At 35.9% G+C, this 13,223-nt stretch overlaps 2 protein-coding genes across 2 annotated transcripts; both read right to left on the bottom strand.

Moving 5' to 3' along the window:
- Positions 1–1,630: 1,630 nt before the first annotated feature.
- LOC114822602 (auxin-responsive protein IAA1-like) lies at positions 1,631–3,247 on the bottom strand. Its single transcript, XM_070808939.1, has 5 exons — positions 3,089–3,247; positions 2,706–2,928; positions 2,430–2,550; positions 1,793–1,880; positions 1,631–1,696 (listed from the first exon to the last, which is right to left on the bottom strand). Exons 1-5 carry the CDS (start codon positions 3,245–3,247, stop codon positions 1,631–1,633), a joined length of 657 nt encoding a protein of 218 aa, XP_070665040.1.
- Positions 3,248–8,083: 4,836 nt separating this feature from the next.
- On the bottom strand, positions 8,084–12,669 carry LOC103448739 (palmitoyl-acyl carrier protein thioesterase, chloroplastic-like). The gene is made up of 7 exons (XM_008388010.4): positions 12,275–12,669; positions 10,731–11,260; positions 10,422–10,555; positions 9,580–9,693; positions 9,247–9,418; positions 9,076–9,144; positions 8,084–8,859 (listed from the first exon to the last, which is right to left on the bottom strand). The coding sequence occupies exons 2-7, from the start codon at positions 11,217–11,219 to the stop codon at positions 8,590–8,592; spliced, it is 1,248 nt and encodes a 415-aa protein (XP_008386232.2). The 5' UTR covers positions 11,220–11,260; positions 12,275–12,669; the 3' UTR covers positions 8,084–8,589.
- Positions 12,670–13,223: the final 554 nt, after the last annotated feature.

The raw sequence follows: 13,223 nt of genomic DNA on the forward strand, positions 1-13,223 counted from the left end.
ATATTGAATATGTCATAGTGTAAGTCCGAACATGCGTTATTGACTTGAGATACCTTCACATTAGTATCTTACATATAATTAGATGAGGCATAGACTCCCCAACATATATTGTACATACTCTTTTTAACCCAGTTGGGTTATTTAGGTAACTCAACTTTTATAAAGTGTTATCATAAAATGAGAGAATCCAACTCATGACCTCTAATGATAATACTAAATTCTATTAACAAACTGAGTTACAATTTTCTTACTTGAATAACTCGGCTTAAGATCTTGCTTTGTAATTTAACTGTGAGCCTAATGCGTTTAATCATTGTACGAACTTCGTGGCTTTAATTATTATAAGAGTAACTTTTATTAAGACAATATGTGAGAATTAAAAAAATGTATATGGATAGCACCACCTTTTTATTAATGTATTTCACTCTTCAAATTCCATAGGGGTGATTTTAAAAAAGAAAAGGAACCATAATGCATGTTGGCCAATTTAACAAAAGGTTAATCTTTTGATTTGTTCAATTGTTCCCCAAGACAAATTATGGGATCAACATCATAACTAAATGACAAAATATAGTGCCAAGTCTTGTCCTACCCAACAGGGTGCCCATCAATTAGTTGGTAAGCAGAAAAAATGTGTATTAAACAAAAATAAAGCAAAGTTAAAATAATAAAAGGTTGGAGTTTGCTTATCGGCTTTGAGAAGCAAAGAAGACCAAATGATTCACATAACAATAACTTTGTTTCCATTTAACTTCAATCTCATCCGTTATAGTGAACTTTATTTACAAAGTTATGTTTGCCTGATGACATCCTAATAACAACAATAAAATCTTATTATAATAAGTGAGGTTGACTTTATATATGAATCTTAGAACGTCACTACACTTGATTTTGCACCAAATATTCCGTTAACTCTAGATACTATAATTAATTGGCTCCCTGTTGGGTAGAACATGGCTTTGCATTCTAAGAACGTAAAAATATTTTTGCTCTTTACGTGTGATGACTCATTTTTCTTTATTATAATGTTTATATTGTGAGAGTTACACTTAATAGTAAGAACGGTGTCCGTTTTCTTGTATCCAAGTTCGGAAAGGTTAGATAGTTTACATGAAGGTATTGAATTGGGAGAATTTAACAGCAAAATGCACATGACTTTGGCTCGGTACAAGTACTTATTAAGGACAAGATGATATTGTCCAAAAAACAAAAGCTGGTGCGCATTTCTGGCATAAACTAAGGAAGCTATTATTACTAACCAAATGATCAATTTGCAGTAAAAGTAGTAGGGCAGAGTACTTTTACTGGTGCAGCTGTAATTACCATCAAAGTTTCACTGAATAACACACCTAAAAAGAGGGGGGGAAAAGGTACAGTCAGGTTAACCTCTCTCTTATTTTTCTGACTGAAATGGCTTTAACAAGGAAAATAGGGACACCTGAATTGAGATTTTCTCTGTATTTCACAGTTCGAAGCTAACAAATTGAGTACTTTGGATCATTTATTTTAAATTTTACGGTTTTTATTAGTCTATCTTATCAGTCTGCCACATAAAAATCAAGGGTATGATCTTCAAAATTTCTTCTCCCTCTTTTGAATAGTTTGAATTACGCAATTTGTCTGCTCTGAACTACAGGATATGAATTCCATCTATATATGCACATGATGACTCAGGAAGGAATCTGAGTCCTTGGAGCTGCAAAATGATTACATCAAATTATTATATGACTACCTTTTAAAAGAAGAAATAAATAAAATGAAATTAAAAGGGATTATCTATTTCTACTTTAACCGTGCAGGACGCCATGTACGGTGTACCTATCCCAACGGCATCTGAACTTTTCATCAACCGAATACGCTTGCATGATTCTATAAACATCCTGCAATTAATTGGAACAAAAAAACAAAGAAGAAAACGTATGGTTATACATAGGTTTAGGGTTTGACAAATCACATGAAAGCAAATTGCATAACCAAACTTAAATCTGGAAAAGAAAATAGAAGTACGATGAACAAGAAATAGACCGAACCCTAGTCACACGAAATGGCTCTATATTATTTTATGCAACAACATTAATCAAGACTCTTATAGTTGATGAAAAATCAATCATATAATATTTAAAATTACAGTTTATTATATGATCGTTCCACTAACCAAACTCCACTAACGCTAAAGATTTGGCCATTTAGAAGGCTGGTGGGGATTTGAATTTGGGTCGCTACTATGTAACACTTTGCCAACTCAACTATATATAACCATGAGGATTAACATGCACATGGTACTCTTGGCTTGCTACATATATACTTAAACACTAACTAATTTTAGTTATATGAAATGTTTTGGCAGATTTGTGACAAACATGCATATGTAGCACTTCCAGTCCTTTTAAAAATACTTCCATACGAGCCCGTAGGTACTGGTAACTTACTTCCAAGGGACGTCTCCAACTAACATCCAGTCTCCATACTTGTCTTCATATGTCAGCACATATTGATCCATTCCTTTCAATGCAGGTTTCATAACCTCATTGCTATCCTCAATATACTTACCTAATTAAAACATTATCCAGATTAATTACTAACCTTGTATTTATTAATTAGAGCTTGTATCACAAATTTATATTGGTATAACAACTAGTTAATTAACTAGCGCTAGCTAGATTTTAGCTTAATTAACTTTATAATACTCACGGCATATGGTTAAGAAGTGAACATTTGGTCTAAGGCTGTCAATAGCTCCTGATAACTTTTGTACTCCTCCAAGTCTAGTTTACGCAGATAAGGAGCTCCATCTGCACTCACTTTTACATTCTTTCTGCTGCTCTCCACCACCACCAACGCCTTCTGTCTCATCGATCTTACCGGCGGCCACCCAATTATTCTTGCTCTGAATATCAAAACCCCAAATACACAGTTCGTTAGATAAAGCTGAAAGGAAAATGTCGACAAGCTAAACAAGTATGATGATTTAGTCAACTTTTGACATGGATATATAATTCTTGGATTACAATTTTAAAACTGAACGATTTGATATCACACATCGGAACTATGCATGTACGAAACAACATAGACAAGTTAAAACAAGGACATGGGTCCTCTCCAATCTTTGCTTTGCAGCTGGGGCTTTGATGACGGCGGGAGTAGTTGTAGAACTACTACTTGATAATGAACTGCCACGTGGACCGCTACAGGTAGAGCTTTTCTGTAGGCAAATCTGATCAACGGTCTCCATGAACCCACGTTTCATCGAGCTGCCACTCCAAAGACACGATGATGATCATAATGACGTCGTACCAGGTAACCCTAAGGTGAGCTCAGTGTCCTTAAACTCCATGCTTTCATTTGCTGACATCAGCTTTCCGGTCGGCCGGCTAGTACTGTGTGAACTTATGCAGGTTGTTTGCTTTGTTGTTACATACATAGAGAACAGGAAGAGTGGAGGTAGAAAATTTCGAAGGAGGATCTCGCCGGATCTCTTTCCTATGGATCCTAGCGATTTCGCAATTATATCCGTTCATCGTATATTGTGCGATCGATTTTTGTTAGGTATTATTTATATTTGAATTTTAAATTTTAAATTTTAAATAATTTATAATCGTACGATGTATAATGAACGAATAAGATTGCAGGATTCTTAGAAAAGGGATCGGCAAGGATCCTTGTTTGATTATTTCAATGGCACGAGGGGGGGGCGAATGAGGAGAGTCCACGTGGGGTCAGGTTCATGCATGGCTTGACAGTAGCAGCATAGAAGTTTGTGCCGGCTGTCGGTTCATCCAATCCGATTCAGTTTCTGTCACTCCCTCTGAATCGACTTCCATACATTATTACCAAAATTACCATAATGCTTTAGAAATTCCACATCTTCAATTGTACAAATTGGAGGAAATTCTGTAGGCATTATAAGCAAAAGTTACATAGGGAATTATTGAAAGGATGTGATATCACACATTTCTTTTTACTTTTTACAAACATTTTTAATTTTCGGCCGTCGGATCGGATGAAATAAAGAAGATCAACGGACATAAATTAACAAGGGGTGTGTGAGAAGTAAAAATGGGTGTGTGGATAACACATCCCTTATTGAATATGTTATAAATACGCGTGATATAATTTAAGTGAAACAGTAATGTTACGTAACAATATTTTGTTTTGGTTTATGAAAAATTATTCGTGCTAATTGTTGTGCATACATATATAATTCCATTAGGATAATCCAATTAGCGTATATCCTAATCCTCTTTTTGTATTTTTTTGGTAGATATTATATCGCTTAAATATTTGATTTAGAGAATCATAGTATTTCTCTAGGAAGAGGATATTTGAAATGTGAAATTTGAAGCCTCAAACATTAGGGAGAAAAAAGCTCAAACATCAGGGAGAAAGATGTAACTAGACGAAAAGTTTGTGTAATTGATAACATCATATGAATTCGAGTTTTCAACTCTTATTGGGATCTTGCCAAACATACGCAATACTTGAGCAAAATTAATTATTGAGCAAAATAAGGATAGATATACATCTATTTATATATCACATTTATGAATCACTTAATACGACAATTAATGTGGTAGATCACGTTATCTGCCATGTCAGAAGCTTGTCTTAGTTAAGTTTCTAATATATAATGATTGTGTGACATATGGTTATCAAACTTTTTTTTTTTTTTGTGAACATAAGTTATCAAACTTTAAGGATGCATAAGTGTAATCTTAATTTATCACCATGGATTGAATCTAACGAATGATCTAACTCGGTCTTTCAAAACTTGGAGAGGAATAACTTTGACTGCAAAGAAGCCGATTACATTGTCCACGCCAACGGGTCTAAATCCACATCTTTGCCTCCTTTAAAATTTGAAAGACTTATAATATACTTTTTGTTCAAGGACAACAAAAATATTTTCTAAAAACACAAAAAAGTATATAGCCGTTTTCACATCATCTCCTTCGTTTCCTTCTCTTTAATCACAAAACCCATACAATATGTGAGTATTTCATGAAAAAAAGGTGGTTTTGAAGTCGAGACATTTATTGACAACAAAAATAATTACTTAAGCTGTTTTATTATTAATAATATATTAATCCTTCAACCAACTTGGATTACTAAACTCACCTCTCAAAATGTAAAATAAAACAGGACGTTACTTAGTACTACGTTCTGAATGTATTATTTTTATGTATAAGTGAGAGATTTTAAGCTCAATTTTTGTCAAAACAAATTTGAACCAATTTATTATAACTAGCCATTGTAAAACTTGATTCACGCTTCAACCCCTTAATGTAAATAATATGGTAAGTTTCAAAAAATGTAAATAAAACTATACAAAGTGCGGGGTGGGGGGTGGGGGGGGGGTGACTCGTTGACTACGAATTTGGATCCTCTCCTAAGCCAATGGAGAGGATCCTCCTAACCAACCATTGTGGACTGTTGGATTTTTATCCAATAACTACAAACAGAGAAATCCTTTTAAAGTTATAATAATTACAGTTGGTCAGGAGGATCATCTCCATTGGCTCAGGAGATGATCCAAATCCGTTGACTACAGTTCCCAAATTAAGGATGAAATAAGTCGACAAGCATGTGACAAGTGTTGGAATGTCGAAATCGTGTTGCCTTCCAATTCGTTGAATTGAAATCCAACAAGTGGCAGCCACTGAAAATGAAAATGAAGATGCCTATATTGCTAAGGAGGCAGATTGTCTGTCCTCCTCTTTGGGTGCCCTTCCGATCCTCTCATATTTTGTGCGATCACGGTTAAACTACGTCAACATTTTATATTAATTTTTTATAGAGATAATAAGACAAAAAATAATAAAAATATAAAATATTGACGTGGCTTAACCGTTACCGTACAAATAAGAAAAGATAAGAAGGGCACCCAAAGAAGAGGGCAGACAATCTACCTCCATATTGCTAAACCAGCGCGCAGCTTTACACGACCAGTAGCTTTAACTTTAGATTAGTTGTTAATCTTCTTTCTTTTTCTTATTCCAGTTAATATTTAATTAAACATTTACTTAAACCCTTATTCAGTGTTCACCGCTGAAATCTCACTAGTATCAAACATTGGCGAGATTCCTAGGATTAGACATCAGTCATCTAATTCATAGTTATGGATTCAGAATTTTTTCTTCTTCTTGAGATCAACTTGAGATCAAGATGAAGTTCACACGCTACGTTTACTAGTTACTCTTGACTCATTACCCTGCCTTAGCCTCTTAGGGGCATTTAGTTAAACCTTTTGAGTCATACTCAAAGGCTTGACAAAAGGGTTGTATTTGTCGTGTTCGTGTTGTTTTGTGTCATACTCGTTATCTAAACGAGTCGTGTGGTGTCAAACTAGTTACCTTAACTGGTCTTAATAGGTGACCCGAAAACGAATTGGTAACGAGTTCTTAACAAGAAATAACCTGATAACAACCCATAACGGGTCATTTAGTATTCGGGTAGCAAATCATGCAAGAAATTGTCAAGCCTAATCTCTAGATTTGGCTAACGATATATCATTAGGTTCTTAACGGATGATTCGATAACGATCCGATTCGTTAACAGGTTGACCTGAAACCTATTATTTTCGTATTGTTTCGTGTCGGGTTAACGAGTTGTGCAAGAAATTGCCAAACTTACTCTAAGATACCATCAACTGAATAGCGGGAAGTGAGAGCAATTGCATACATAAAAGTTTACAGTGGATCCACGAGTGTAGTCGTAGTTATGTAGAATTTCATAGAATGATTCAAAGTTTAAATTAGTTGGCATGCGATGGTATAATTAATAACCAATGTATTTGGTTTTGCGCCATCCAATTTCAATTAAGCAATTGGAGAATGATGCCTAATCATGTGAGGTCTCATGCAGAGTTTTGAGCTTTCAACCTGTACATGTGCAATTGTGCATGCATATGAGTTGTATTAAGAACAAAACAAAGCCATTAAATATATATATTTTTTCCTCTAGTTTTAATTGTAGCATTTTAATTTGGGCTTTTAATAGTTTTATTTTCTTCACAATAATATGGGCTTAAATCAAACACCAACAGGCACAGACAACTTCAGGTAGAATACCCAAATCAATAACCTTCACCTGTAGCCAAAAAAGTGGGGTACTTTTAAATTTATTCATTTGTTATAAATAGGTAAAAGAGAGACAACTTTTGTTAGAGATCGAAGTAGAACATGATTAGTGTATCACTCTGTCACATTCTCTTTACTTGTGTTAGATAAGGGAAATAAATATAGAAGGAAAGAAGCGAGAGACACTTGTAGAATTTATTTCTGCAATATGATTTGATCTTTTGTTGTTTTGTAAGAAAAATGTGTTGTTTATGGTATTTCGGAGTCACAATATAACTCTTTTATATAGGCAAAAGTCACAGAGACAAACAACCAAAATCTTAGTTTTCCAAAAAAAAAAAAAAAAAAACCATAATCTTACGGATATGACAATCACAAAGCAAAGACGGTTGTAGCAAATAGTAGGTAAAAGCTTCTCCATCGCATGTGGGGCATCCATATTTACAACATTATTTGAGTTTTACCACAAATAATCTTTTATACCAATTCATTGATTTTCTTCAAATAATCCTTTATATTCTATACTCAACAATTTGGTCTAACAATTCACATGGCACAATGTGATTGGCTTCCTAGATCCCGTTTTTACGTCACATCAGCTCGTTAACAATTTTTAATGAACTAAAACAACAATGACGAAATTGATGAGTTTAGAACATAAAAGACCAAATTGACAAGTTGATAAAACATTAATGATTTGTGATAAAAACTCTTTATTTTCCAGCTCAAAAATTTCAATAAAAATATTAGCAAAGCCTAGCTAGAACAGTATCAGGACAAAGTCCAGTCGACCAAGACAACATTGAAATATCCTTTATGTAAGTGGTGCGCTAAAAGTTTAGACTGGACAATTGTGTCTCTTCTAGTCTTTGAATTGCATAAATCAAATAAAAATAGAGGCAAACAGAAATGTACACGAGCAAAATGGGTGTTCGGAAATCATTTTCCGGAAGAAAAATGGCGATTTTAATTGAGAAATAAAAAAATAAAAAATGCGATGTAGAGAGTGCAATACAAGAGGAGGTCATTATTCACAAAGACACCAATCTTCCTACAAAACGATCCAAATGTGAACTAATGAAAAAATTAAGCCATATCTAACTAGAGAAAATGACAAAAATAGTCTTGTCTTTTGCCCAGTTTACCAAGACGATTAATCTGGCGTCAGGATAAAACACCAAAGGTTCCCAGTGGCACAAACCAATAAAATTACAGGCACAAAACCACCATGGCCGGGTGGAGTAACGACGCAGACTACTAGGGCGGGGAGAGAGACGGGGAGAGCGCGAACCAGAGCAAGAGAGAGGGAGAGAAGAAGAAGAAGAAGAGTACACAAGGGCTAATTACAAAGGGACTACATTTTATCCTTTTTCCAAAGATGACAGATGGGAATATATATATAGGGTGAAGAAACATATTTCAATCCGAGAAACATGAGAAGGTTTGTACACAAGCAATGGGCACAAGCCGAGGGGACGGGTTCTGTCCCAGCCATAACGAACCCAATGTTTTGCTATGCGCTTTCTGCTGGAAGATGACCCACAATCCCAAGATTGTTGGCATATTTGGGCCTCCACTCAGTCCTTCCCCTCACAATCTCAGCCCCATCCTCAAGTCGAAGCATGTGCTGGCACTCCACCGTGCCATTACTTCCCAGGTTGCCGATATCAGCACCTGAGACTGCAGTCAGAGACTGAAGCACACTGTCCCTCCCGCACTCCCTCCTATACTCCAGAGTCAAAGAAGAGAGCTCATGACTCTCCAGGATTGGCAAGGGAGCACCCTGCATCAACCAGAATCATCTTTCAGTTAAAGAGGTGTGCAATAGTATAAGATGTAAATAAGGAACGATCATTATCCAATATCCATCCAAAATCTCGATGTAACATAGCCGCTAATTACTTTTCAGCTTGGTATGTAGGTTCAACTTAAAATCAGCAAACCTACTAGTACAACTTCAACTAATGGAAAGAAAAAAATTCCATTGAAAAAAGTCTACCTCAAGGATCCAGCCAATGTACTTCACGTTATTAACGTGCTGGTTGACATCTAAATCACTCCATCTAGGCTGCAAATTGAGGGGGAAAAGGAAACATAAATAGAAAATCTTTCGTAGTGAGCAAGCAGCTAAAAGAAACGCGTGAATTATGTGCAAAGATGGTTGACTTACAGTCAAACCAGAGAGAACAACGTCCGCTGTTTTGTCATCAAGTTTCGGCAGTTTCCTGCCATCTTCCTCCACAACAGGAGGAGAATTCATAAAAAAGGACTCTATTTCACCGCGAACTGCATCAGGCATCTTTGATAATCTCCTCGTCACTTTATTCATCATCACCCACACACTGCAAAACCAAAAGGGAAAACAACGGCCATACAAATCCCAGTAAGTTACTCTTTAAAACACCATTTAATTGTGCAAGAGCACCATATTGCTGATTGAATTGCCAAAAGCTACCTTGGATCTATAATATAGAAAACATATCTTAGACTGTATAACAATTACCTGGAGGCTCTTGTTAGAATTTGGCCAGTTTTCAAATCCTGGATAATCCAATCACGACGCATTCCATTCTTCCCAGAGGCACTAACCCAAGTGTCAACTTGAACAACGTCACCCCTGCAATAAAGAAGCAATTTGAGTCTATCAGCATAATTGTCCAATCAAATTAATGAGTGACAAATCCTCCCATTCAGAGATAAGAGTTATATATAGTCATCAGCTATAACAGATGGTATAAAACTTGTCAATTTTAACCTAGTTGGGCATAGAAATGATGTATTAGTGCAAGTTAATTATGTTCCCAAAGTCGTCGATACTTTAGCACTCATTCTTATATTGAGAATTTTGAATAGTTAGCTTCTGCCTCTAGTATCTTCCTCTTCTAAAACAATACATCAACTCGCTAGAATCAGAATGCAAATGGATATGAATACATAATACATTCAACCTTTATGCCAAAATCATTACAACATAGAAAGACGAAAGAAAATAGGTAGCCTTCAGACCTTGAATACACAGTGAAGAGAAAAAAAAGAATATTAATGAGAAATTAGCTCCGCCTATCTACAAATAACATTTTGAATTACTGCAATAATGCATCAACAGTGTGCTTGTGTTTTTTCCAAACACCAAATTGAATAGTAACTTTTGAAGTGTCCCCACTACTATTCAAGGCTAATCTTAAAATTATACATAATTCATACAATAGATAACGGCATAGCAGAACCAACATAAATTCCAAAATAGTAAAGTCAATCAACCCAAATACATAAATGAACAAGTGACCAGGCAAAATAAAGAGTAAACAACTTTTCTAGCAGAAGAGCAAGATGAATGTGACTTACCAAGTAGGATAGCGGTCTACCACAACCTGCATCTTCGTTACCACCCATATCAGGTTTCTTACAGTCATCTCTGGAGTTGAACCAAAACCATCTCCCAGAAGTCCAGCAGTCTTAACATGATTAAGTGCTGTTTCCTGCAGCCCAAAAAGAGAAGTATGTAATGACAAAGCTTGTCAGGAAGAAAATGCACTCAAGCTCAAGAACGTGAACCAGTCACAGAACATGTAATTTGTGCTTCAATCTCCTTAACTACAAACTGAATTTGAATTTGTCAAAAACTATAACATAGAAATCAAATTTGTCAAAAACCTGTAAATGATTCATTAACGTCTCTATTGAAGCCGTACGATCAGCACCTATTTCATATGATCTAATTGAGAAGTTCTGGCGAAAGACAAGACCATCCTGAACAATTCGTCCTAGACCAAATGGGTCAATGAGCATGTCAGGTCGCTTGGGTTTCCAATCAAGCATTGTCCATTGCTTCTCTGCAGCCAAGAAGATTGTGGTAATAGCAGCAAGGAGCACACTCCAATCAGGTAATTGGTTAATGAAAGTCCGTGCCGGAGGGGATGAAATGTCATCCCCATGCTTCCCACTTTCCACGGTTGCCAAACCAACACTAGTTCCATTTATCTTTGAAGGGGCTTGAGCATTTGCCTTTACCTGCAAACCACCAGATGCAGACTTCGATTTGAGTCCTAAATTGGCTGACCCAAGCTTGGCGTTCTTGGCGCTTGAGTCTGAGTTGGGAGAAGAAACCGGAAAGAACGAGGCAGTAGCAGAAGTGGCAACCATGATGACAATTGGATCAGAGCAAAGAGTCACCGATCCAAGCACTGTAACAGTAAAATTCCAAATTTGTCAATGTAGTTTCACATGGGAATACAAAAATAACCAATCTTCAGCAATATGCACAAAATGCCGGCATGTTACTACTGCGGGCATAATAGCCAATTGCCAGGTAGCAACTGACACCAAAACACCGACGGTAACATAATTTGAACAAAAAATGAGAACAATTCCTTCCCTAACTAATTAGGCCAATAACACCACCTGATTCCATACTCAGAAACCAACGAAAAAGCCAAAAGAATTTGTACTGTGCAATTATCATTTTTCGTTTATTTGTTTGGGAGAAAGCAGTCTAGAAGACAACCCAATTCAGAAACTTAAACAAGACTCAACATTCAAAATTTGAACAACATATTCTCCTTACAAAACCGAAAAATAGAGGAACTAAACTAAAAATTACTCTAACCCCATAAGAGCTAGAAATTAAAATTTTCAGCATATGTTTCAATCATCAATGATTGTGTATAACCAAAATCGAAAACACGAAAAATTAACAAAAGTATCAGAGAAGCCTAAAATTGGTGAGAAAAAATGCACAACCAGCTGAAATTATAAAACTTTATCAGAACTTAATCTGTCTAAAAAAACAGAATTAAGAAGCACAATGATTGATACAGCTACGGCCCACAAAAAAAACAAAAACAAAAAGAACACTTTCGGGATATATGCAGAGAAAATCAAGGCAGATCTGAGCTTTTGCATCAACACAAATCCAGTGAGAAATCACACAAACATTTCATATGCCATACAAATTATTTACAATACGAAAAGAGAACCATTTTTCCACTTCGTTACTTCAAGCAAACAAATTTTCTTCCTTGTCTGTTTGGTTGCCGAGAAAATGCAGAAACGAAAAGAAAAACAAATCAAAATTTCAAAACTTTCTCACATAGATCTTCAATTTTAACGGGCAGAGATAACACCTCCCCCTCAAACGAAACGAAAAAAACAGAAACAACGCGGCAACAACAACAACATTCCCATTCATTCCGCCTTACCTCAACTTTCTCGGCAACCAAACAGGCCCCCTCCGGAAGAAATCGAGAAAGCTTTCTGGACCTCCTCCTGCCCTCACCTTAAACCAAACAAACACGAATCCAGAGCAGATGGAAGGCCTATTGCGTCATTCCGGATCGGCAAAACCTCGAGTTCTGCGTAGTTTCCACGGTTTTCCGATTCTCCTTCGGTGGTGGTAGTGGGGGTGGTGTTTCTTTTAGCTTTCGAGAGAGAGAAAGTGTAGAGAGAGAGAAAGAGAGAGAGAGAGAGAGAGAGAGAGAGGGAGGGAGGGGATTTTAGGGCCAGCGGTTTTGTGGGTGGTGGGGAATTGGCGTCCAGCGAGGGACTCAATATATAGTTTCTCCACCTGGCTGTACGTTATCCCGCCTCATTCCAAACTTCTTCACCCGACACCATTTTTCTTCTTTTATTTACGTCTTTGCCACTCCCACCTTTTTTTTTTCAATTTTTATTTTGTTAATCGGATTTATTAATTTGCCAACAATTACTGTTGAGTTCTTTTTTGGTTCATTATTATTGTTGTGTTATTTTGGTTTAACATTATTGTTATTGTTGAGTTGAGGGACCTTTTATGTTTTACCAAATTGCAGAAATTGTCGTTATGGTGGGGTTATATGTAAATTTTAGAATATATGGTGGTAAAAAAAAAAAAAAAAAAACTCTTGATGACACACATGTGTGAATAAGTTATCAATTTTAGTCCAAATCAAACTTAACATCTAAATTGTTTAATTTTTTTTTTTGTAAGAGATCTTGTAACGCAATTAGTTAAGAATATTCGTTGTTGCATCATCTTGTAGTTTAGATGAGTTTAGTGTATCATCATATTGTTTGTCCAACAAAAAAAAGTCTAATTCTGTCCATGTAAGCCTCATTTTTAAGAATGGAAGATCATTTCAAGCCTAATTTAAAGGTCAAACAAACATTGCA

Source organism: Malus domestica, chromosome 02 (assembly GCF_042453785.1).
Source record: "Malus domestica chromosome 02, GDT2T_hap1".
NCBI lineage: Eukaryota > Viridiplantae > Streptophyta > Magnoliopsida > Rosales > Rosaceae > Malus > Malus domestica.

Bases quoted from the DNA above. Each gene is read 5' to 3' on its own strand.
- LOC114822602 (XM_070808939.1), bottom strand. From the start codon at position 3,247: ATGAAACGTGGGTTCATGGAGACCGTTGATCAGATTTGCCTACAGAAA. The intron at 2,929-3,088 runs GTCCTTGTTTTA...TTTTCCTTTCAG, and splicing joins AAAGATTGGAGAGGACCCAT to CTTTATCTAACGAACTGTGT. The intron at 1,881-2,429 runs GTAAGTTACCAG...AATTAATTGCAG, and splicing joins GTTGGAGACGTCCCTTGGAA to GATGTTTATAGAATCATGCA.
- LOC103448739 (XM_008388010.4), bottom strand. From the start codon at position 11,219: ATGGTTGCCACTTCTGCTACTGCCTCGTTCTTTCCGGTTTCTTCTCCC. The intron at 10,556-10,730 runs GTTTTTGACAAA...TTTGGGCTGCAG, and splicing joins CGTTAATGAATCATTTACAG to GAAACAGCACTTAATCATGT. The intron at 8,860-9,075 runs GTAGACTTTTTT...TGGTTGATGCAG, and splicing joins ACATTGGCTGGATCCTTGAG to GGTGCTCCCTTGCCAATCCT.